Source organism: Salmo salar, chromosome 20 (assembly GCF_965601325.2).
Source record: "Salmo salar chromosome 20, fSalSal1, whole genome shotgun sequence".
Classification (NCBI taxonomy): domain Eukaryota; kingdom Metazoa; phylum Chordata; class Actinopteri; order Salmoniformes; family Salmonidae; genus Salmo; species Salmo salar.
In genome coordinates, this window is record NC_138310.1 from 13,110,489 (window position 1) to 13,137,496 (window position 27,008).

A 27,008-nucleotide genomic window follows, 5' to 3' on the forward strand; every position below is an offset into this window, starting at 1 on the left:
GTCTGCAGGTTTGAAGGTCCCAAAGAACACAGTGGCCTCCATCATTCTTAAATGGAAGAAGATTGGAACCACCAAGACTCTGCCTAGAACTGGCCGCCAAGCTGAGCAGTCAGGGGAGAAGGGCCTTGGTCAGGGAGGTGAGCAAGAACACAATGGTCACTCTTACAGAGCTAAATCCTCTGTGGAGATAGTAGAACTTTCCAGAAGGACAACCATCTCTGCAGCACTCCAACGATCAGGGCTTTATGAGAGAGTGGCCAGATGGAAGCCACTCCTCAGTAAAAGGCACATGCCAGCCTGCTTGGAGTTTGCCAAAAGGCACCTAAAGACTCTCAGACCATATGAAACAAGATTCTCTGGTCTGATGAAACCAAGATTAAACTCTTTGGCCTGAATGCCAAGCGTCACATCTGGAGGAAACTATCCCTACGGGGAAAAGCATGGTGGTGGCAGCATCATGCTGTGGGGATGTATTTTTGTGGGAGGGACTGGGAGACTAGTCAGGATCGAGGGAAAGATGAACGGAGTAAGCCTGCTCCAGAGCACTTAGAACCTCCGACTGGGGCGACGTTTAACCTTCCAACAGCAGAACGACCAAGTCTCTGAATGACTCAGCCAGAGTCCGGACTTGAACCCAATCAAACATCTCTGGAGAGACCTGAACTTGAGAGGATCTTGGGAGTAGAATGGGCGCATCTTCCCAAATACAAGTGTGCCAAGCTTGTCGCATCATACCCAAGAAGATTCAAGGCTGTAATCGCTGCAAAGGTGCTTCAACAAACTACTGAGTAAAGGGTCTGAATACTTATGTAGATGTGATATTTCAGTTAATTTATTTTGTATAAATTTACTAACATTTCTTTACCAGTTTTTACTTTTTAATTATGGGGTATTATGTGTAGATTTTTGAATAAGGCTGTAAAAAAAAGTCAAGGGGTCTGAATACTTTCCGAATGCACTGTAGTTGATGTCAATCCACCTTGGAAAAGAAAACCCTGGTGAATGCAGTTGTTTACAGAACCATTTACAGTACCGTTACAATCAAGTTGATTTAAGACATTTTATCTGTTTAGGATTAGAAACTTAATTCGCTCATAAACTGGAAAACAGGAACTATTTTTGTTTTAGCTGCACCACATCAGTGTGTACGGGAGACTGGGGACAATTGTATTTTTTTTGTCTTTTATGCTATTGCTCAGACCTCACTTGATCTAGGCCAGTCATTTTTATGATTTAAGAAACTTACATCTATCTCCTAACCATTCGTACCATTTTTAGTTCTGTACATATGACCGTTGGATCACAATATTGATTTTAGTTGTAACAGTAGCTGCGGTCAAATGTAACACCTAAAAAATAAACCAAATAAACTCACTAAAATGTTTAATAATTAACATATGTTATGTTTTTAAAGTTAAGTGAGTTTAACTTCATAGACATACAGTGCCTTCAGAAAGTATTCACACCCCTTGACTTTTTCCACATGTTGTGTCAGTTTAAATTTAAAATGGATTCAATTGAGAATATTTGTCACTAGCCCAGAAAAAAATACCCCATAATGTAAAGTGGAATTATGTTTTTACAAATGAATTAAAAATTAAAATGTTGAGTCAATAAGTATTTAATCCCTTTGTATTGGCAAGCCTAAATAAATTCAGGAGTAAAAATGTACTTAACAAGTCACATAAGTTGCATGGACTCACTCTGTGTGCAGTAATAGTGTTTAAACATGATATTTGAATGACTACTTAATCTCTGTACCTCACACATACAATTATTTGTAAGGTCCCTCAGTCAAGCAGTGAATTTCAAACACAGATTCAGCCAGAAAGACCAGGGTGGTTTTCCAATGCCTGGCAAAAAAGGGCACCTATTGGTAGATAAAAAAATAAATAATAATTAAGCAAAAGCTAACATTGAATGTCCCTTGGAGCATGGTGAAGTTATTAACTACGCTTTGGATGGTGTATCAATAGACCCAGTCACTACAAAGAAGAATTTTGAAAATAATAGTAGGCTAATGTTGCAGAATCCAGGTGTGGAAAGCTCTTAGCGACTTACCCAGAAAGACTCACATCTGTAATTGCTGCCAAAGGTGCTTCTACAAAGTACTGATTCGGGGTTGGAATACTTATCTAATCAATATATATTAGTGTTTTTTATATATAAATATAAATTCTAACATTAAAAATTCTAACATTCTAACAAATGTTAGAATTTTTCTTACACTTTGACAGAGTATTTTGTTAAAATCATTGACAAAAAAATGACAATTAAATCAATTTTAATCCCACTTTAACACTATAAAATGTGGAAAAAGTCAAGGTGTGTGAATACTTTCTGAAGGCACTGTATGTTGGCTAAACATCATGTTAAACACTATTATTGCACACACAACTTAATTTGTCTTGTTAAGCAAATTTGTACTCCTGAACTTATTTAGGCTTGCTGTAACAAAGGGGTTGAATACTTATTGACTCAAGACATTTCAGCTTTTCATTTTTTATTAATTTGTAAATATTTAAAAAAAACATAATTCCACATTATGGTGTGTGTGTGTGTGTGTGTGTGGGTGTGTGTGTGTGTGTGTGTGTGTGTGTGTGTGTGTGTGTGTGTGTGTGTGTGTGTGTGTGTGTGTGTGTGTGTGTGTGTGTGTGTGTGTGTGTGTGTGTGTGTGTGTGTGTGTGTGTGTGTGTGTGTGTGTGTGTGTGTGTGTGTGTGTGTGTGTGGACCAGTGACCAAAAATCTAATTTTTATCCATTTTGAAATCAAGCTATAACAACTGAAAAAAAAGACTTTTGCCCATAAAACTAGAAAATAATGAGACATTTGGCTGAAACATTTCAAGCAGGGGGAACCTAAATGGGCATGTATTGAGTGAGTTGAATCACTCTAGCTTGTTTCTGTTTGGAGAAATTCTAAGTTTTACAATTGCCCCATGCCCCTGGTCTCCCCTTCTCCCGACGTACAGTCCGTACTGGGCCTATTAATTGAAGTGATGGAATTAAATATTATTCTTAGCTTCTTATTGACTTGTGAGTTACAAAATTATTTGACCAAAACTTTGTCAATTACCATCTTTTTCTTGCGGAGTAGGCCTAATAGAGAAATACTGAAAAGGCTCCAAAAAAAGCCTACTAAAATTACTGAAAAGTTTACTAAGAAGGAGAATTGATTTGAATTTGTTGTAGCTGAAGAGATTGGTGACTGTTTATCAGGCATGGGAGATGGAAGCCTGTCCAGTGTGCTTTAGTTAGTCAGTCAGTCAGTGTGGATGAGCCTCAGGGCCTGGCCAGGCCTGGGCAGAGAACTAGGGCCCGCCTCTATAAAAGGCCTGTCGTCAGTAATGGATTCTCCCTTTGAGCACCTGTCTTTCTGGGGAGCAAGCGGGCCGCCGGAGAGACATGGCAGCCTTTGAGCCTCCCTGACACTCCTGAATTTAATAAGCCCAGCCGCTAAAGAAGGGGAAATGTGTGTTGCTGAGGCACCCTAATGAAATATGATTGGATGCGGATGGGTTTTCTTGACATGTTTAATCACGTCGAATCCCCACTCCTCTGTTGAATTTAAAAGGGCTGTGCAGGTCTGCAATATTCAAAGTGTTCAAAGTGTATTTTGGTGTCATCTCTCTGAAGGTCTTTTGGAGAGACCGGTCTTTGTGTGCACTGCTTTTAGTAGTGGTTCTGGGTTGATCGACAGTTTAACCTGACTAGAAGAGATAGTCGACTTGGGCTGGCCAGGCAAAAAGACTTTCTTCCTCTTTTCCTGCATGAGTAAAAAGGTCATTTTACTTAGTTAGCCTCGTACTGTTTTGGAACCATCCCTGTCTTTTACTTGTCTGTGCTAACACACTAAACAGGAGGACGTTTCTCTCCTCTCTAAACTGCACTCGATGTGTTCAGGCACTCCTCGAAATGAGTTTGTCGATCACCTCTCCAATTAGCAGGCTTACAAGAGCTCTGGAAATGACAAGCCTTATACAGAAGCCTCTTAGGCCATCTAACCAGCCGTCTTCTGCGGGGAAACAAATACTATTCAATGGTGATATTTTCCTCATTAATGGATTTATTCATTTATGCATGGAGGATCGTTAGATTCTCTGTCACCGGACTTAAAAAGTGTCCTTTTCTTTCTTCTTTTGGAGTGCAGAACAATCCATCAAGTCAAATGCTTTTGAAGTGTTAGACAATGCTGGGGGTTTTCCTCACCGCACAAATTCAAATACCAAACCTCTTACTGTTCCGCCATGAACTGAAACTCTGGTCAGCTTCCATAGGATTTAGAACTAGCAAAACATAGAACTGGTCAACTTTTGGCCAGATGTCTTGGTAACACTTCATTTTACAGTACTCTTTCCACACTGTCCGATATTATCAGGAAATTATATGGCAACAAATGGATAGGCTACAAGTTTAGCAAAGCCTAATTAAGAGAGAATGCTACACAATTCTTGTGAAAATGTTTTATTTGTCTAAAAACATGCATTTTCCTTGAACTGTGTACTCAGACTAGGCTGTAGGTATACCATATCAGCTCGCATTGACATTCTCTACACAATGTTCTCAGCTTAGCGAAGCCTGATGAAGACTCTTTAGAGTTGTGAACATTACATTATTTGTAGATTATAGCCTAATATCCAGGTAAATATCTGATAATATACACTACCGTTCAAAAGTTTGGGGTCACTTAGAAATGTCTTTGTTTTTGAAAGAAAAGCCAAAAAAATTGTCCATTAAAATAACATCAAATTGATCAGAAATACACTTTAGACATTGTTAATGTTGTAAATGACTATTGTAGCTGGAAACGGCTGATTTTTTTTAATGGAATATCTACATAGGCGTACAGAGGCCCATTATCAGCAACCATCACTCCTGTGTTCCATTGGCACATTGTGTTAGCTAATCCAAGTTTATCATTTAGAAAGGCTAATTGATCATTAGAAAACCCTTTTGCAATTATGTTAGCACAGCTGACGACTGTTGTTCTGATTAAAGAAGCAATAAAACTGGCCTTTAGACTAGTTGAGTATCTGGAGCATCAGCATTTGTGGGTTTGATTACAGGCTGAAAATGGCCAGAAACAAAGTCCTTTCTTCTGAAACTCGTCAGTCTGTTCTTGTTCGGAGAAATTAAGGCTATTCCATGTGAGAAATTGCCAAGAAACTGAAGATCTCGTACAACGCTGTGTACTACTTCCTTCACAGAACGGAGCAAACTGGCTCTTACCAGAATAGAAAGAGTGGGAGGTCCCGGTGCACAACTGAGCAAGAGGACAAGTACATTATAGGATCTAGTTTGAGAAACAGACGCCTCACAAGTCCTCAACTGGCAGCATCATTAAATAGTACCCGCAAAACACCAGTCTCAATGTCAACAGTGAAGAGGCAACTCCGGGATGATGGCCTTCTTGGCAAAGAAAAAGCCATATCTTAGACTGGCCAATAAAAATAAAATATTAAGATGGGCAAAATAACACACACACTGGACAGAGGAAGATTGGAAAAAAGTGTTATGTTCAGACGAATCGAAGTTTGAGGTGTTCGGATCACAAAGAAGAACATTCGTGAGACGCAGAAACATTTTTTAAAAATGCTGTAGGAGTGCTTGACGCCATCTGTCAAGCATGGTGGAGGCAATGTGATGGTCTGGGGGTGCTTTGGTGGTGGTAAAGTGGGAGATTTGTACAGGGTAAAGGGATCTTGAAGAAGGAAGGCTATCACTCCATTTTGCAACGCCATGCCATACCGTGGACGGTGCTTAACTGGAGCCAATTTCCTCCTACAACAGGACAATGACCCAAAGCACAGCTCCAAACTATGCAAGAACGATTTAGGGAAGAAGCAGTCAGCTGGTATTCTGTCTATAATGGAGTGGCCAGCACAGTCACCGGATCTCAACCCTATTGAGCTGTTGTGGGAGCAGCTTGACCGTATGGTATGTAAGAAGTGCCCATCAAGCCAATCCAACTTGTGGGAGGTGCTTCAGGAAGCATGGGGTGAAATCTCTTCAGATTACCTCAACAAATTGACAACAAGAATGCCAAAGGTCTGCAAGGCTGTAATTGCTGAAAATGGAGGATTCTTTGACGAAAGCAAAGTTTGAAGGACACAATTATTATTTCAATTAAAAATCATTATTTATAACCTTGTCAACATCTTGACTATATTTCCTATTCATTTTGCAACTCATTTCTTGTATGTTTTCATGGAAAACAAGGACATTTCTAAGTGACCCCAAACTTTTGAACGGTAGAGTACGTAAAATAAACTGCCACTGAGTATTAAGAGTTTTTTGTTTTTTATTGAAAAAAATGGATGTGTACTTAGTGTATTTTGTAACCTGTAACCTCCATTGCCACATCATCTTTTTTGTCTCTCTAAGGCGTTGTTGCTCAGTTCATGCAATGTCATACAGTCTTCCATTGAATCCAACTGATTTGGCTTGTTTCAATGAGAGGGTTTCTCAGTCACCATCTCTTTCTCATGTTTGAGTGGAGTCATGAAAAGAGTTGAAGCCCTCCCAAACACTGTGCTCTCCCTGTCAATCTGGGACGGTGTTTCCCGCCCACTCGCCGACCGAGCCAGAGCGCTGCCTGGGATTAATAATTCAGGCTGGGTAGAGCAGACGATAAGCACCGCTTTTTTGTTCTGGGGATGCTGCTGATGTTTGAACAGATTTGACAAATAAAGAGGGGGCTTTTCTCCTATCATGCTCCCCTTCTTCCCCCTTTCCTCCCCCACCTCTTTCTCTCTGTCTCTCCCCCTATCTCCAGTACTTGCAGTGGGAAGTCCAAAAGAGGCCGATTTCCACTGTGTCTCATTCTTATCCCGCTGCTCTTATACAGAGATACCCAAAGACCTCAAGTCAAAGCCCTCTGTAAGCTTTCCTTATCCTTCAAAGATCAAGGTCAATGTCTAACACAGGCACACTTTGCAGTTCAGCAATTCTGTTTGTCAAGCGCGTGTCGGATGCAAAGAGGTGTCTGCTCTTTTCCAAGGTTAATTCACTGGAAAGGTTGCGTACAGCAAGCCTATTGGGCCATCCAGTGGAGAGCACTATAGGTTGTAGGTTAACCACCGCCTCAAGGGGAAAGAGAAGGGGAGAGAAGGCTAAGCACATTTCTTTGGCATGGTGGTAGGTTAGGAGAGACTGAACAGTGCTGAATTTGTTATTGTCTTTTCCTCTCTGCTGTCTCTTTCTTTAGGTGACGTTGGGGAAAGTGCTGAAAACCATTGTGGTGATGAGAAGCCTGTTCATAGACCGGACCATCGTGAGAGGATTCAACGAGAACGTGTATTCCGAGGATGGCAAGGTATTGCTTTAAATGGGAGGTTTTTGCCCAAACAACTGGATTGAGTAGTACTGCATGTGATAGTGAGGTGCAACCCTCTCTCCATTGCAAAAATACAAGTACAGTCTTTTTTTATTTGACATAAGAGGCGTCATACTAGGCATACAGTGCCTTCTGAAAGTATTCAGACCCCTGGATTAAATAAAAACAATTATTCAGCAATCTACACACAATACCCTATAATAACAAAGTGAAAACAGGTTTGTAGACATTTTTGCAAATGTATTAAAAATAAAAAACAAAAATACCTTATTTGCACAAGTATTTAGACCCTTTGCTATGAGACTCGAAATTGAGCTGAGGTGCATCTTGTTTCCATTGATCATCCTTGAGATGTTTCTACAACTTGATTGGAGTCCACCTGTGGTACATTAAATTGATTTGACATGATTTGGAAAGGCATACACCTGTCTATATAAGATCCCACTGTTGACAGTTCATGTCAGAGCAAAAACCAAGCCATGAGGTCGAAGGAATTGTCCGTACAGCTCCGAGACGACAGGATTGTATCGAGGCACAGATCTGGGGAAGGGTACCAAAAAAGGTCTGCAGCATTGAAGGTCCCCAAGAACACAGTGACCTCCATCATTCTTAAATGGAAGAAGTTTGGAACCACCAAGACTCTGCCTAGACCTGGCCGCCCGGCCAAACTGAGCAATCGGGGAAGAAGGGCCTTGGTCAGGGAGGTTACCAAGAACCCGATGGTCACTCTGACAGAGCTCTGGAGTTCCTCTGTGGAGATGGGAGAATCTTCCAGAAGGATAACCATCTCTGCAGCACTCTACCAATCAGGCCTTTATTGTAGAGTAGCCAGATGGAAGCCACTCCTCAGTAAAAGGTACATGACAGCCCGCTTGGAGTTTGTCAAAATACACCTAAAGACTCTCAGATCATGAGAAACAAGATTCTCTGGTCTGATGAAACCAAGATTCAACTCTTTGGCCTGAATGCCAAGCGTCACGTCGGGACTAGTCAGAATCGAGGCAAAGATGAACGGAGCAAAATACAGAGAGAGATCCTTGATGGAAACCTGCTCCAGAGCGCTCAGGACCTCGGACTGGGACAAAGGTTTACCTTCCAACAGGACAACGACCCTAAGCACACAGCCAAGACAACGCAGGAGTGGCTTTGGGACAAATTTCTGAATGTCCTTGAGTGGCCCAGCCAGAGCCCGGACTTGAACCGGATCAAACATCTCTGGAGAGACCTGAAAATAGCTGTGCAGCAATGCTCCCCATCAAACCTGACAGATCTTGAGAGGATCTGCAGAGAAGAATGGGAGAAACTCCCCAAATACAGGTGTGCCAAGCTTGTAGCGTCATACCCAAGAAGACTCGATGCTGTAATCGCTGCCAAAGGTGCTTCAGCAAAGTACTATGTAAAAGAGTCTGAATACTTATGTAAATGTTATGTTTCAGTTTTATTTATAAATTAGCAAACATTTCTACAAACAAGTTTTTGCTTTGTCATCATGGGGTATTGTGTGTAGATTGAGGGGGAAAAAAGATTTCATCAATTTTAGAATAAGGCTGTAATGTAGCAATGTGGAAAAAGTCAAGGGGTCTGAATACTTTACGAATGCACTGTATATTATCTGTACACATCCAAGGAGAGTTCAGTCCTCTTGAGAGTTTCCTGGGTACCATGAATGGGTCTCTCTGGGCTATGTTTTCAAAGTGACCTCATATAGCCTCCTATCGAACAGTTTTGTTAGAGGGCTGACGGTTTCCAGCTGCTAACGTAAGAGTATGCAATCCAGGGTCTGGACCTACAATCCTCATTGTCAGTTTTCTGTTGGCACTGTTGAATCATTTAGATGACGGCTTCCTTTATCAGTCTCTCACATGAAAAGCTTGTAAAGGATGGGAGACATTGGCTTTCCTCTATGATTTCCCGTCTGTCAGATTCAACATTAGTCCCTCGTTCATTTTGAATATGGCTCTGTGTTGGTGTTTCGCCCTCACTCCGGGACTCTTTGAACTGACATGAATATGAGGAGGCCATCAAAGCCACAGAGAACTAGCACTGTTAATTAAGCCAATGAATGGGAGACTTTTGAACCTCCTGCTACAACAGTGTTGTCTGATGTACTCAATTGTGTGTGTGTTCATGCATGTGTGTTTACAATCAAGCTAACCAGGTACTTTATAGAGATAATCTGCTCCTTGGAAAATGTTTTGTAGTCCAGACATTCCCAAAGCGCCACCTAGGATGACTTAGACACAACAGCAGCAGCCAGGGTTTAGTTTAGGGTGTCTTGCCTCGTCTGCTCCATCCCTCAGGGTCCACCATCGCCATTTTCTCCACTAATTATCATATGGTAAGAAGCAGCAGGAGCCGCAAGCTGAGCCTCCTAGCGTACAGAAAGAGAGAGGAAAAAGGAGAAGGAAAACTGCACTATCAAAGGAGGGCTTCAAAGACTATCTAAGGCATCTCTTGGGTAATTTGCGATCCTGTATTCTTCCCCCTTCAAAGGGTCTCTGTGTGTCGGGAGTGGGTAGAGGGACAGAGGGGGATCGAATCCGATTTCTCTAATAAATGCTGACACCGGGCCTGTTTGATATTAGATTCAGGGGAGCGTTTTGATTTGTTAACGCCTTTGAAAGTGTTTGGACAACCTTCACACAATCTCCTGCCCACCTCTCCTCATTTACTGTAGGACCATGGAAGCTAGAGGACAGTAGGGCGGCAAGAGAGAGGAATCATTTGAACAAAAAATATAGACCTGATCAAAACCCCAGAATACAATGCTAATGAATGGTGTGACGAATACCAAGAGAAAGTTGATGGCGTTGTCAGTCTTGATGATGACGACAACAACATGTTTACTCCAATCCCATTGTTCTGAACGCACCAAAGGAACACTTGGTGTGATTTGCATCATATACAACTGAAGAAAAGAATGTGTAATGTTTGAAAATGAATAATGGCAATCATTTCTCCTTTTCTCTCCTCAGCTGGATATCTGGTCGAAGTCAAACTATCAAGTATTTCAAAAGGTGAGACTTCATCTTTATGTGTTCACCCCAGACTGAGGTGCAATTCCCACTTGGCAGGCGCCAACCTTAGGAACTCATGAATAGTCACGTAGGTCTCCATATTGTGGTCCAGTCGGTCTCTCTCCCGTTGGGCCACCTGTTACTGTGTGTTCTTCTCTCTCACTAGTCAAGCCCTGTCATACCAAAATATACTCTGTTACCTGTTGGATTTCATTTTAAACTAAAACCACTTTCCATCATTATCAGCTCTGGCAAGCATACGGAGGTTATGAGTCGTCCTCACTCCCCTCCCTCATCAAATCTCAACAGGCATGGGCATGGCAGCCTATGGGCATGGCAGCCTATGGGCATGGCAGCCTATGGGCATGGCTGCCTATGGGCATGGCAGCCTATGGGCATGGCAGCCTATGGGCATGGCAGCCTATGGGCAGCCAACCGCCACACACACACACACACACACACACACCAGTGACAGCGATGAAGCCAACATGAATAGAAAGAGAGCACACAAATGTGTCTTTCATAGAGAATTCTCAATTGTATGTTTTATTTATTTATTACTTTTAACAGTTGATCAGCTTTACTATTGCAGATAGATTGTGGCTTCCATCATTGTAATTGTCTGCATCATTTCCAATCACCCAAATATTTTGGGGTAAGTAGATACAGTACCAGTCAAAAGTTTGGACAGTTTTGAAAGTTTTTTTTCTTTAAAGAAATTTTTTTTACTATTTTCTACATTGTAGAATAATAGTGAAGACATCAAATCTATGAAATAACACATATGAAATAATGTAGTAACCAAGAAAGTGTTAAACAAATTTTAGAATCTTCAAAGTAGCCACCCTTTGCCTTGATGAAAGCTTTGCACACCCTTGGCATTCTCTCAACCAGCTTCACCTGGAATACTTTTCCAACAGTCTTGTAGGAGTTCCCACATATGCTGAGCACTTGTTGGCTCCTTTTCTTTCACTCTGCGGTCCAACTCCTCCCAAACCATCTCAATTGGGTTGAGGTTGGGTGTTTGTGAAGGCCAAGTAATCTGATGCAGCACTCCGTCACTCTCCTTCTTAGTCAAATAGCCCTTACACTGGCTGGAGGTGTGTTGGGTCATTGTCCTGTTGAAAAACAAATGATAGTCCCCCTAAGCGCAAACCAGATGGGATGGCATATCGGTGCAGAATGCTGTGGTAACCTTGCTGGTTAAGTGTGCCTTGAATTCTAAATAAATCACTGACAGTGTCACCAGCAAAGCACCATCACACCTCCTCCTCCATGCTACATGGTGGGAACCACACATGCGGCAAACATCCGTTCACCTACTCTGCATCTCACAAAGACATGGCGGTTGGAACCAAAAGTCTCAAATTTGGACTCGTCAGACCAAAGGACAGATTTCCACGATCTAATGTCCATTGCTTGTGTTTCTTGGCCCAAGCAAGTCTCTTCTTCTTATTGGTGTCCTTTAGTAGTGGTATCTTTGCAGCAATTCAACCATGAAGGCCTGATCCACGCGGGCTCTTCTGAACAGTTGGTGTTGAGATGTGTCTGTTACTTGAACTCTGAAGCATTTATTTGGACTGGTAACTAATGAACTTATCCTCTGCAGCAGAGGTAACTCTGGGCCTTCCTTTCCTGTGGCGGTCCTCATGAGAGACAGTTTCATCATAGCGCTTGATGGTTTTTGCAACTGTACTTGAAGAAACTTTCAAAGTTCTTGAAATGTTCCATATTGACTGACCTTCATATCTAAAAGTAATGATGGTCTGTCGTTTCTTTTTGCTTATTTGAGCTGTTCTTGCCATAATATGGACTTGGTTTTTTACCAAATAGGGCTATCTTCTGTATACCAACCCTACCTTGTCACAACACAACTGATTGGCTCAATCGCATTAAGAAGGAAAGAAATTCCACAAATTAACGTTTAACAAGGCACACCTCATGAAGCTGGTTGAGAGAATGCCAAGAGTGTGCAAAGCTGTCATCACGGCAAAGGGTGGCTACTTTAAAGACTCTCAAATATAAAATGTATTTAGATTTGTTTAACACTTTTCTGGTCACTACATGATTTCATGTATGTTATTTCAAAGTTTTGTTGTCTTCACTATTATTCTACAATGTTTACAGTACCAGTCAAAAGTTTGGACACACCTACTCATTCCAGGGTTTTTCTTTACTTTTTTACTAATGGACAACAACTCTTAGGCTTCTACCACTAGCTTATACATTCTGTTTGCATTTTACGGACACGGTATAGGACACTCAACCCCCTCCCATCTGTCTCTGAGCACAACATCCAGTATTTCCATAGATTCTACATATTGTAAATTAAAGATAAAAAAGTCTAAGACTTATATTATTAATCGATTGACTATGACTTTTTAAGTCACCCAGCAGTGCTATTTGCAAAGTTGGCTCCAGGTAAATGTTGCAATGCTTAAGCCATTCCTGAACCTGCGACCCAAAACAATCTACATATGTACCAAAACAAATGATCTAATGATTATGTCTCTTTGCAGCAAAATCTGCAGAGCTGGGATGGTTGTATCCCCCATATATATATAAAACATTCTATTGGTTGCAAGAATTTTGTGTAATAATTTAAATCGAAAAGCTCAGTTTTAAATCATATCAAACTTTATTTGTCACATGCGCCGAATACAAGTGTAGACTTTACAGTGAAATGCTTACTTACGAGCCCGTAACCAACAGTGCAGTTCAAGAAGAAGAAATATATACCAAGTAGATTAAAATAAAAAGTAACACAATAATAATAACAATAACGAGGCAATATACAGGGGTGCACCGGTACCAAGTCAGTGTGCAGGGGGTACAGGCTAGTTGAGGTAATCTGTACATGTAGGTGGGGGCGAAGTGACTATGCATAGGTAACAAACCAACAGCGAATAGCAGCAGTGTTCAAAAGGGAGAGGGGGTCAGTGTAAATTGTCCAGTGGTGATTTTATGAATTGTTCAGCAGTCTTATGGCTTGGGGGTAGAAGCTGTTGAGGAGCCTTTTGGTCCTAGACTTGGCACTCCGGTACCGCTTGCCGTGCGGTAGCAGAGAAAACAGTCTAACTTGGGTAACTGGAGTCTGACAATTTTATGGGCTTTCCTCTGACACCGCCTATTACATAGGTCCTGGATGGCAAGAAGCTTGGCCCCAGTGATGTACTGGGCCGTTCGCACTACCCTCTGTAGCGCCTTACGGTCAGATGCCGAGAAGTTGCCATACCAGATGGTGATGCAACCAGTCAGGATGCTCTCGATGGTGGAACCTTTTGAGGATCTGGGGACCCATGCCAAATCTTTTCATTCTACTGAGGGGGAATAGGTTTTGTTGTGCCCTCTTCACGGCTGTCTTGGTATGTTTGGACCATGATAGTTCGTTGGTGATGTGGACACCAAGGAACTTGAAACTCTCGACCCTCTCCACTACAGCCCCGTCAATGTTAATGGGGGCCTGTTCTGCCCGCCTTTTCTTGTAGTCCACGATCAGCTCCTTAGTCTTGCTCACATTGAGGGAGAGGTTGTTGTACTGGCACCACACTGCCAGTTCTCTGACCTCCTCCCTATAGGCCATCTCATCAGTGATCAGGCCTACCACTGTTGTGTCGTCAGGAAACTTAATGATGGTGTTGGAGTCGTGTTTTGCCACGCAGTCATGGGTGAAAAGGGAATACAGGAGGGGACTAAATACACACCCCTGAGGGACCCCAGTGTTAAGGATCAGCATGTCAGACGTGTTGTTGCCTACTCTACCACCTGGGGGGCGGCCCGTCAGGAAGTCCAGGATCCAGTTGCAGAGGGAGGTGTTTAGTCACAGAGTCTTTAGCTTAGTGATGAGCTTCGTGGGCACGATAGTGTTGAACGCTGAGCTGTAGTCAATGAACAGCATTCTCACATAGGTGTTCCTTTTGTCCAGGTGAGAGGGCAGTGTGGAGTGCGATTGAGATTGCGTCATCTGTGTATCTGTTGGGGCGGTATGCGAATTGGAGTGGGTCTAGAGTGTCCGGGAAGATGCTGTTGATTTGAGCCATGACTTGCCTTTCAAAGCACTTCATGGCTACTGACGTGAGTGCCACGGGGTGGTAATCATTTGGGCAAGTTACCTTCGCTTCCTTGGGCACAGGGACTATGGTGGTCTGCTTGAAACCTCTCCCAGACTCGGTCAGGGAGAGGTTGAAAATGTCAGTGAAGACACATGCCAGTTGATCCGAGCATGCTTTGAGTACACGTCCTGGTAATCCGTCTGGCCCAGCTGCTTTGAGAATGTTGACCTGTTTAAAGGTTTTGTTCACATCGGCTACCGAGAGCGTTATCACACAGTCATCCAGAACAGCTGGTGCTCTCATGCATGCTTCAGTGTTACTTGCCTCGAAGTGAGCATAAAAGGCATTTAGCTGGTCTGGTAGGCTCGTGTCTCTGGGCAGCTTGCGTCTGGGTTTCCCTTTGTAGTCCGTAATAGTTTTCAAGCCCTGCCACATCTGACAAGTGTCAGAGCCGGTGTAGTAGGATTCAATCTTAATCCTGTATTGACGGTTCGTCTGAGAGCAGAACAGGATTTCTTATAAGCATCCTGATTAGTCTCCCGCTCCTTGAGCGGCAGCTCTAGCCTTTAGCTGGATGTGGCCTGTAATCCATGGCTTCTGGTTGGGATATGTACGTACGGTCACTGTGGGGACGACGTCGTCGACACACTTATTGATGAAGCCGATAACTGAGGTGGTGTATTCCACAATGCCATTGGATGAATCCCGGAACATATTCCAGTCTGTGCTAGCAAAACAATCCTGTAGTGTAGCATCCGTGTCATCTGACCATTTGCCTATTGAGCGAGTCACTGGTACTTCCTGCTTTAGTTTTTGCTTGTAAGCAGGAATCAGGAGGATAGAATTATGGTCAGATTTGCCAAATGGTGTGCGGGGGAGAGCTTTGTATGCATCTCTGTGTGGAGTAAAGGTGGTCTAGGATTTATTTTCTTCCTGGTTTGTGATGGTAAATAGACAGCTACGAATAATACAGATGAGAACTCTCTTGGTAGATTGTGTGGTCTACCGCTTATCATAAGGTACTCTACCTCAGGCGAGCAATACCTCGAGACTTTTTTAATATTAGACATCGCGCGCCAGCTTTTATTGACAAAAAGACACACACCCCCACCCCTCATCTTACCAGAGGTAGCGTCTCTGTTCTGCCGGTGCATGGAAAATCCCGCTAGCTCTATATTGTCCGTATCTTCGTTCAGCCACTTCTCAGTGAAACATAAGATGTTACAGTTTTTAATGTCCTTTTGGTAGGATAATCTTAATTGTAGGTCATCAATTTTATTTTCCAATGATTGCACGTTAGCAAGAAGAATGGAAGGCAATGGGAGTTTACTCGTTCGCCTCTGGATTTTCAGAAGGGTGCCCGATCTGCGGCCTCTTTTCTGGCGTCTTTTCTTCACGCAAAAGGCGTGGATCTGGGCCTGTTCCAGTGAAAGCAGGATATCCTTCTCGTCGGACTCGTTAAAGGAAAAAGTTTCCTCCAGTCCGCGGTGAGTAATCGCTTTTCTGATGTCCAGAAGTTATTTTCGGTCATAAGAGACAGTAGCAGCAACATTATGTACACATTTAAAGTTACACAAAATGCAAAAAAAATAACAAGATGGCACAATTGGTTGGGAATGTAAAACGTCAGCCATGTTCTTCAGCGCCATCACAATTATCCAGCGTTGTTTTGTGTATCAGTTCATAAACAATGTGCTGAAAATCTCTTCAACTATTTTGCAATCTATATGGCACAACTGTAAATTTTTGGGTCCTTAAATTAAACTTTTATACTTTTTTATTTAGCACAATTTTCTTTTGCCAATTTTGGTGGGGGCCGGCAAACTTACTTTCTCCCCCTTCCACTTGCCTCTTCCATTTTTGCGGTAATGCTGCAATTAGTTGATTGTAAGTTTGAGTAGAGCAGACATTTCCATATGTTTTTGTTAGCTGTGTGACAACTCCACCAGTCCTATTTATAATATAATTTACAAAGATTATAAAAGATATTTAAAAAATTGCAACTAACTTTCTATGGCTTGTTATAAAAATAGTAATATTTTGGAGATGCTTTCATTTTCAAATAACCGAAAATGAGAGGTTGTAAAATGAATAAAAGGGAAAAGGTCATTCTTGAACATGGGGTGAGATATTCTTACTAATCTTCTAGGGAACCAGTTCGGATTTAAGTATAACTTTTCAATGACTAAAGCTTTTAGTGAGAGGTCTAATGGTTTAATATTTAATCATTTCTGCCCTCCGAATTCATATTCATGATATAAATAGGCCCGTTTAATTTTGTCTGGCTTGCCGTTCCAAATAAAATGTAATCTTTTTTGCTCATATAATTAAAAAAACAAGTCGCTAGGTGTATGCAAGGTCATAAGCAAATAGGTAAACTGGGATATGACTAAAGAGTTTATCAGGGTGATTTTCCCACAAATAGACAGGTATTTTCCTTTCCACGGTAGCAAGATCTTATCTATTTTTGCTAACTTTCTATTAAAATGTATTGTAATGAGAGAATTTTTTTATTTTAGGATATAAATACAGAGTATGTCCACTTCACTGTCAGACCATTTTATTGGTTAACTACAGTATGTTTATTTCTTGATCTCATCCTAATGCAAACAGACCCAGTCTGATGGGGAGGGAGGGAGGGAGGGAGGGAGGAGGAGGGCACCTGTCAGCTTCCCCTCCCATCTTTCATTGCACTGGCAAGGTCTGACTTGTGACCGTAGCCTGTTACTTTGTTACCTGTCCAGTCATATACCTTACATCTTCTTTGGGAAGAACTTTTTCCCTGGTTTTGATATGTTTTCCCTGCACATGTACTGTACTGCCTGCCATGTACTAGTAATAGCCATACCCCTCATGCTTCGCCAGATGGTCAAAATGTAATAGCAATGGACATATTGACTGGACACAGCAACAAAAAAATTGTCAGAATAACGTGGTTCATCAAAGTTGCATAATAAATGGCTGCATATAATTGCATGTGGGATGAATATTAGATTTTGATCAAAATATTAAGAATAATAAGACGCCTAGTCACTGCCAAGTGAATATGTGTAGGAGGGAGAGATTGGTACAGTATAGGCTATGATTAGGATTGCTCCAATGACAACCCTGCGCTGGTCTAGCAGACTTCTATTAGTTATGTTGAAAGTCGAGTAATGATTACTCAGGCCTTGAAAACATATTTTACTTGACCGCTTTTATTGATTAAGTTATGTAGTACTCACTTGCTCATAAAATCATATTGAATTGAAAAAGAACTGGCAGACTTAATGTGATTGTATTGTCTCAGGCTTAGCAGAGGAAATTGGAATGTTTACAAATATTCATCGACAATGTGTTTTTACAAGCCCTGGTTTTTCTCTAAGGTTACGGATCATGCCACCACTGCTCTGCTGCACTACCAACTCCCCCAGATGCCCGACGTGGTGGTACGTTCCTTCATGGTGAGCTCCACTACTTGATAATCTACTGTCTTTGGTCCCATATCTTCACCATAAACACATAGCCGATGGATTGCACTCGCATTGCTGTCTCTAGGGATCTTATCATACCTACAGTACTGTTACAGTGCCTCTTTTGATTGAAAGGTCTGTAACACATTTTTGAGGAAGGGGTTAAAAACTGTCATGCTATTACTGGATACAGTGCCTTGCAAAAGTATTCATACCCCTTGGTGTTTTTCATATTTTGTTGCATTACAACCTGTAACTTAAATTGATTTTTATTTGGATTTCATGTAATGCACAAACACAAAATAGTCCAAATTGGTGAAATTAAAAAAATAACTTGGAAAAGTGGTGTGTGCATATGTATTCAGCCCCTAAATAGGATCTGGTGCAACCAATTACCTTCAGAAGTCCAATAATTAGTTAAATAAAGTTCACCTGTGTGCAGTCTGTGTCACATGATCTGTCACATGATCTCAGTATATATACACCTGTTCTGAAAGGCCCCAGTGTCTGCAACACTACTAAGCAAGGGGCACCACCAAGCAAGCGGCACCATCAAGACCAAGGAGCTCTCCAAACAGGTCAGGGACAAAGTTGTGGAGAAGTACAGATCAGGGTTGGGTTATAAAAAAATATCCAAAACTTTGAACATCCCACGGAGCACCATTTAAATCCATTATTTTAAAAAATGGAAAGAATATGGCACCACAACAAACCTGCCAAGAGAGGGCCGCCCACCAAAACTCACGGACCAGGCAAGGAGGGCATTAATCAGAGAGGCAACAAAGAGACCAAAGATAACCCTGAAGGAGCTGCAAAGCTCCACAGCGGAGATTGGAGTATCTGTCCATAGGACCACTTCAAGCCGTACACTCCACAGAGCTGGGCTTTACGGAAGAGTGGCCAGAAAAAAGCCATTGCTTAAAGGAATAAATAAGCAAACACGTTTGGTGTTCACCAAAAGGCATGTGGGTGACTCCCCAAACATATGGAGGTACTCTGGTCAGATGAGACTAAAATTGAGCTTTTTGGCCATCAAGGAAAACGCTATGTCTGGCGCAAACCCAACACCTCATCACCCCGAGAACACCATCCCCAGTGAAGCGTGGTGGCAGCATCATGCTGTGGGGATGTTTTTCCATCGGCAGGGACTGGGAAACTGGTCAGAATTGAAGGAATGATGGATGGCTCTAAATACAGGGAAATTCTTGAGGGGAATCTGTTTTAGTCTTCCAGAGATTTGAGACTAGGACGGAGGTTCACCTTCCAGCAGGACAATGACCTTAAGCATACTGCTAAAGCAACACTCGAGTGGTTTAAGGGGAAACATGTAAATGTCTTGGAATGGCCTAATCAAAGCCCAGACCTCAATCCAATTGAGAATCTGTGGTATGACTTAAAGATTGCTGTACATCAGCGGAACCCATCCAACTTGAAGGAGCAGGAGCAGTTTTTCCTTGAAGAATGGGCAAGAATCCCAGTGGCTAGATGTACCAAGCTTATAGAGACATACCCCAAGAGACTTGCAGCTGTAATTGCTGCAAAAGGTGGCTCTACAAAGTATTGACATTGGGGGGTTGAATAGTTATGCACGCTCAAGTTTTCAGTTTTTTTGTCTTATTTCTTGTTTGTTTCAGAATAAAAACTATTTTGCATCTTCAAAGTGGTAGGCATGTTGTGTAAATCAAATTATACAACCCCCCCCAAAAAAAAAAAAAAATTTTAATTCCAGGTTGTAAGGCAACAAAATAGGAAAAATGCCAAGGGGTTGAAGACTTTCGCAAGCCACTGTAATTTGTGGTTGTGAGTCAGGTAAAGCTCCCCTGTCCCGCTGAAGCTTGTAACCAGTCTCCACATGTACAGTCCTATGGTGGAAGTACCTCAGGAAGCATACTGGACAAAAGACTTGTCATTGGTACCTGACACATCATGCAGTAACATCGGAGGTTTTTACTCCTTACTTCCTGGAGTGCGGGCAAGATTATGCATTAGTGTCTTGATGTTGGCTGTGACGGTCATGGAATTTTGGATGACAGTAATTGGTCGGCTAAATGACCGCGGTCACCATTATAACTGTTAGAATAGAAAGAAGAAGAAAAAAATGTGTGTGTGTGTGTATATATATGTATCTATATATACACTGCTCAAAAAAATAAAGGGAACACTTAAACAACACAATGTAACTCCAAGTCAATCACACTTCTGTGAAATCCAACTGTCCACTTAGGAAGCAACACTGATTGACAATACATTTCACATGCTGTTGTGCAAATGGAATAGACAACAGGTGGAAATTATAGGCAAGACACCCCCAATAAAGGAGTGGTTCAACAGGTGGTGACCACAGACCACTTCTCAGTTCCTATGCTTCCCTGCTGATGTTTTGGTCACTTTTGAATGCTGGCGGTGCTTTCACTCTAGTGGTAGCATGAGACAGAGTCTACAACCCACACAAGTGGCTCAGGTAGTGCAGCTCATCCAGGATGGCACATCAATGCGAGCTGTGGCAAGAAGGTTTGCTGTGTCTGTCAGCGTAGTGTCCAGAGCATGGAGGTGCTACCAGGAGACAGGCCAGTACATCAGGAGACGTGGAGGAGGCCGTAGGAGGGCAACAACCCAGCAGCAGGACCGCTACCTCCGCCTTTGTGCAAGGAGAAGCACTGCCAGAGCCCTGCAAAATGACCTCCAGCAGGCCACAAATGTGCATGTGTCTGCTCAAACGGTCAGAAACAGACTCCATGAGGGTGGTATGAGGGCCCGACATCCACAGGTGGGGGTTGTGCTTACAGCCCAACACCGTGCAGTTCGTTTGGCATTTGCCAGAGAACACCAAGATTGGCAAATTCACTACAGGCGCCCTGTGCTCTTCACAGATGAAAGCAGGTTCACACTGAGCACGTGACAGACGTGACAGAGTCTGGAGATGCCGTGGAGAACGTTCTGCTGCCTGCAACATCCTCCGGCATGACCGGTTTGGAGGTGGGTCAGTCATGGTGTGGGGTGGCATTTCTTTGGGGGGCCGCACAGCCCTCCATGTGCTCGCCAGAGGTAGCCTGACCTGCCATTAGGTACCGAGATGAGATCCTCAGACCCCTTGTGAGACCATATGCTGGTGCGGTTGGCCCTGGGTTCCTCCTAATGCAAGACAATGCTAGACCTCATGTGGCTTGAGTGTGTCAGCAGTTCCTGCAAGAGGAAGGCATTGATGCTATGGACTGGCCCGACCGTTCCCCAGACCTGAATCCAATTGAGCACATCTGGGACATCATGTCTCGCTCCATCCACCAACGCCACGTTGCACCACAGACTGTCCAGGAGTTGGCGGATGCTTTAGTCCAGGTCTGGGAGGAGATCCCTCAGGAGACCATCCGCCACCTCATCAGGAGCATGCCCAGGCGTTGTAGGGAGGTCATACAGGCACGTGGAGGCCACACACACACTACTGAGCCTCATTTTGACTTGTTTTAAGGACATTACATCAAAGTTGTAGTGTGGTTTTCCACTTTAATTTTTAGTGTGACTCCAAATCCAGACCTCCATGGGTTGATAAATCGGATTTCCATTGATAATTTTTGTGTGATTTTGTTGTCAGCACATTCAACTATGTAAAGAAAAAAGTATTTAATAAGATTATTTCTTTCATTCAGATCTAGGATGTGTTGTTTAAGTGTTCCCTTAATTTTTTTGAGCAGTGTATATACATACATACATACATACATACATACATACATACATACATACATACATACATACATACATACATACATACATACATACATACATACATACATACATACATACATACATACATACATACATACATACAGTTGAAGTCGGAAGTTTACATACACTTAGGTTGGAGTCAATTAAAACTCGTTTTTCAACCACTCCACACATTTCTTGTCAATGAACTATAGTTTTGGCAAGTCGGTTAGGACATCTACTTTGTGCATAACACAAGTAATTTCTCCAACAATTGTTTACAGACAGATTATTTCACTTATAATACACTGTATCACAAATCCAGTGGGTCAGAAGTTTACATACACTAAGTTGACTGTGGCTTTTAACAGCTTGGAAAATTCCAGAAAATGATGTCATGGCTTTAGAAGCTTCTGATAGGCTAATTGACAACATTTGAGTCAATTGGAGGTGTACCTGTGGATGTATTTCAAGGCCTACTTTCAAACTCAGTGCCTCTTTGCTTGATATCATGGGAAAATAAAAATAAAAATCAGCCAAGAAGTCTGGTTCATCCTTGGGAGCAATTTCCAAACGCCTGAAGATACCACGTTCATCTGTACAAACAATAGTACACAAGTGTAAACACCATGGGACCACGCAGCCGTCATACCGCTCAGGAAGAAGACGCATTCTGTCTCCTAGAGATGAATGTACTTTGGTGCGAAAAGTGCAAATCAATCCCAGAACAACAGCAAAGGACCTTGTGGAAATGCTGGAGGAAACAGGTACAAACGTATCTATTGCCACAGTAAAACGAGTCCTATATCGACATAACCTGAAAGGCCGCTCAGCAAGGAAGAAGCTACTCCAAAACCGCAATAAAAAAAAGCCAGACTACGGTTTGCAACTGCACAAGGGGACAAAGATTGTACTTTTTGGAGAAATGTCCTCTGGTCTGATGAAACAAAAATAGAACTGTTTGGCCATAATGACCATCGTTATGTTTGGAGGAAAAAGGGGGAAGCTTGCAAGCCGAAGAACACCATCCCAACCGTGAAGCACGGGCATGGCAGCATCATGTTGTGGGGGTGCTTTGCTGCAGGAGGGACTGGTGCACTTCTCAAAATAGATGACGACATGAGGAAGAAAAATTGTGGATATATTGAAGCAACATCTCAAGACATCAGTCAGAAAGTTAAAGCTTGGTAGCAAATGGGTCTTCCAAATGGACAATGACCCCAAGCATACTTCCAACGTTGTGGCAAAATGGCTTCAGGACCACAAAGTCAAGGTATTGGAGTGACCATCACAAAGCCCTGACCTCAATCCCATAGAAAATTTGTGGGCAGAACTGAAAAAGCGTGTGCGAGTAAGAAGGCCTACAAACCTGACTGACTCAGTTACACCAGCTTTGTCAGGAGGAATGGGCCAAAATTCACCCAACTTATTGTGGGAAGCTTGTGGAAACGTTTGGCCCAAGGTAAACAATTTAAAGGCAATGCTACCAAATACTAATTGAGTGTATGTAAACTTCTGACCCACTGGGAATGTGATGAAAGAAATAAAAGCTGAAATAAATCATTCTCTCTACTATTATTCTGACATTTCACATTCTTAAAATAAAGTGGTGATCCTAACTGACCTAAGACAGGGAATTTTTACTGGGATTAAATGTCAGGAATTGTGAAAAACTGAGTTTAAATATATTTGGCTAAGGTGTATGTAATCTTCCGACTTCAACTGTATAAAAAATAAAAAAATTCACATTTCCTCCTCTGCTCCGCTCCTGACAGCATGTGCTGCTGCAGGGAGGGGGGCTTTGCTAGGCAACCGAAGACTGGTTTGCTACAACACCTTGCTTGATTCAGCAAGGTGAAACAACGTTTCATCATGTTGTAAAGACTCCATGTTACCACTGAACAGACTCAACCGCACTAATGCCTGGCTATCCTGTCTTCAGTCATCTGTTTGTTCCACACAAAAAGAAATGACAGTTATTTTATTTTCATGACAGTCTTCATCCATAACCGCTGGTTATGCAGTAATTGTGCCCGCCCTACTTAATGTTTTTAAATAGCCTGACTGTCCACTCTGCAGACCTGTGCGCTTAGTGCTGAGGTGAGGGAGATTAATTAGCCATTCCGGTGTTGGAGACCTATTCTGATCTGGCCTGGCCGGGTTGTGGTGGCTGGGTCTAATCAGACAGATCAACGGCTCGGCTTCAAGGGCAACACCCGGGCGCCTCCATTACAAGCCTGTCCTCGTTTACAACTTGACTCTGTCTAGAAAGACATTAGCACAATGTCTGCAATCAATCCTGTTTAAAGGAACAGTTGGCCTAAGTCCCGTCTTAAGTAGTCTCTAAGCAATAAAACAAATATGGCTTCTTTGCACCTGTTTTGCAGTTGCTATTCCATAGGCTTTGCAAATGCATTACTCTCTACTTACCTATAACCGTAGTCTTCTCGTTGCAGCGCTAACATGAGATTGTTGTAATGGGTCTTTTCTCACGCCGCCCAATGAGGGTGGTGATCATTACGCTGGCCGGTGATGAATCGAGGAGCAGGTTTTTAATCCTGCAGATGGATGGTGCCAGTGAATAGGTTTGACAGGTGTGTGAGGGAGGTCTGGCAGTGTGGCTGGCTGTGGCCGACTGATGGGCTGGGAGAAAGAGGGGGGCCCGAGGATGAGGAGAGACTCCACTCACACCCCTGGGTGGATCGACCACAATCCCCACATCGGTGGTCTGTGTCTCTGTCCTCCTCGCACTCTATCTCTCACCATGTCAGCTCATATGTTCATCAAAATAGCCCGTCATTGAGTTTTGATACAACATTTTATGTTTGACTAGAATCAGTCTATTGGTGAATCCTTCTGAGAAATATATCACTGTCTTCCTGCCTGAATTTCCCTTTTCTTTTCTCCTTGGCAGACCTGGCTAAGAAGCTACATCAAGCTTTTCCAGACCCCGTGTCAGCGTTGTGGGAAGTTCCTGCAGGAGGGCCTTCCCCCGACCTGGAGAGACTTTCGCACCCTGGAAGCCTTCCACGACACATGTAGGCAATGAGGAATCAGCGGGGAAAGGTTCCATTGGAAACTGTTCTGACACCCCATCTAATAAGACATGGCAAGACTTCACCTGCTCTTCAACCTCTGCCTACGCTATGCATGTAGGCATCAGCACTGTTGTTTATAGACTGTATGTCACTGCCTTATGAATGGGCATCAGGAAGCCAACTGGGTTGGAATGGGAGGGAGAGGGATCTAATCAAATCTGCCAAGACTGCCACTATTGTCTCTTCCTCCCTCATTGCCACATAGGGATGAGCCAGTAGTGGCAGTCCCGGTGGTTTGATTTGATTTTTGTTGTTGTCCTCCCACTGTGTAGGATGATGTCATATTAATGAGTCTACTCACGTTCTACACAATCTCACACTTTAACCCAATCTCACAGCTGTCCAAATGTTTGCCATATAATAAATTGTTCAGTGCTCCTGCTCCAGCCCCCTGGTTGTGCAGAACCTTTTTATTTAGGTTCTGCACAACCAGAACCTCTCCAAATAATAATAAAATAAGTTATTTTTCAGCAAAGTTGGAGCGACCATATTTATGGCCCAAATATTGTGCAGTTTGTTTGGCATTGTGTTGTATCCCTTTTGTACAGGAGCTGGGTTTAATATTTCATGAACCATGCTGGTTATGTGGAGGAAAAAGGCTTTTCTTTGTGAGGTGGGAGTTAAAAAGGCAAGTGAAGGGAATTGCTCATTTTGTAGAATTAGGCGCCAGACTTTTTGTACACTTTCAAAATAATCTGTGCTCTTCTTTGATAGCCATTGTCTAAATAAAGTACAACATTTTGTTTAATAGTAGCCATCAGTGTCAGCGTATTTTAAGCTTTTGCAGGATGGAGGAAATGGTCTTGCCAATTCATAACACAACCAAATATGAATACTTTTGAACATCTCTAGTCTTGTTCATCAACTTTTAGATAGACATTACCCATGCATTTCATCATTCGTGGGACTCTGAACAGCAGTTTTTGTCAAGGATCCTTGGCTCATTGTCAAAGAGCACACAGTCAAATGCAGTGTACATTTTTTTGGACTACACGCAATACTGACATTCTGAACCAAGGTATTTTAAGTCACAGATACACCGCATACAAGATTCTCTCCTAACTAAAAACTTAGTTGCACACTTTTGAGAAAAACAATGAGTTTACAAGAGTGGTTCAGATTGCATGAAGCATGAAATTGGAATGGGCCTTTTGTATAGTAACCTTTCCAGCACAATAGAGACATCATGCTGTGCCTCTACTGTACAGGTTCCCTTCTGGCTTTCCAGCTCTGAATTATTGATTTTGTTTATGTTACTTTGTAGAATCAGCCACTGGAAGAGCTAGTCAGATTAAGCAGAATATGAATAATGGTGATAAAAGCGTACTGTTAGTATCCATCTCCTCCATAGGACAGCAGGACAGGACCGTGTGTATGTGTCTGTCTGCCTGTTCTGTCCATCCGTCCACAGGAATTTGTCAATGCTCTGTTCAGAGAAGCTCCAAACACCCCTTCCCTCCAATTTATTTGCTGTGTGAAATAGCCACCAGGCCTTCATCAGAGTGTAAAGTGTGATTGATGGGCAGAGGAGGGCGATGTGGGGAAAAGAGGAATGTACCAGGGCCGGTGGCTAAAGAAAGCACAGCTGATTCATTCCCTCTAGTCGAGTGTACAGTCAAGCCCAGTGTAGCCCACTTGTTCTTATTATCTCTCTCTCAATTATCTTAGCATTCTTACACGTTCAACTTGTAGCTTGCACAGGGCCACGTTTAGTAACAAACTTAGTGAATGTAAAATATTTTATTCTGTCAATGACATCAGTCAAGTACGCCTAGTACTCAATGGGCTCTATAACAAACCTAAAGCAATGGTAAATCGTAGCACTGGTGGTAGCACTATAGGTTTGTGGTTGTGTCCAAAATGTTATGGATATTTTCACAACCAAAATTATGGGCGCAATAGCTGGTGGTGGTGTAAGGGCTGGGTATTGATTAATAAACAAGTTGTAAAAGTGTCGAGGCTTGACCCCTTACTGGCCAATCAGAACATGCTCCATGTCTAAATATGTGGTTGCTACAAGTTGTGTTTATTTGGATCCCCATTAGCTTCTGTAGAAGCAGCAGCTGCTGTTCCTAGGGTTTACAAAAAAACACAAAACATGACCAGTAACAAAACACTGATAGACAAGGACAGTCACACACGTTTAAAATACAACAATATACAAATAATACAACTAAAAAACAATACAAACAATACAACAACAAAAATGATATGTGTGCGTGGGTTTGTGTGTGTCCCCTCACAGTCCCCACCGTTCCATGAATTGATGCTTGAGTAATTGGAGATGGGAGTTCAACACGATCATGACTTTGTATGAAACTGCATTGCCGTGAATTTGTTTTTCGACATGGGGAC

The 27,008-nt window shown here is 42.5% G+C and overlaps 1 protein-coding gene across 1 annotated transcript in view; it reads left to right on the forward strand.

Annotated features, from left to right (window-relative positions):
- LOC106580125 (mediator of RNA polymerase II transcription subunit 27) overlaps positions 1-24,873 on the forward strand; it is a 103,431-nt gene extending 78,558 nt beyond the window's left edge. The window contains exons 5-8 of the mRNA XM_014160826.3: positions 7,207-7,314; positions 10,311-10,352; positions 17,770-17,847; positions 24,470-24,873. Coding sequence (XP_014016301.1) covers positions 7,207-7,314; positions 10,311-10,352; positions 17,770-17,847; positions 24,470-24,604 — 363 coding nt within the window. The 3' untranslated portion in view covers positions 24,605-24,873. The remainder of the gene's footprint in view (positions 1-7,206; positions 7,315-10,310; positions 10,353-17,769; positions 17,848-24,469) is intronic.
- The last annotated feature ends 2,135 nt before the right edge of the window (positions 24,874-27,008 follow it).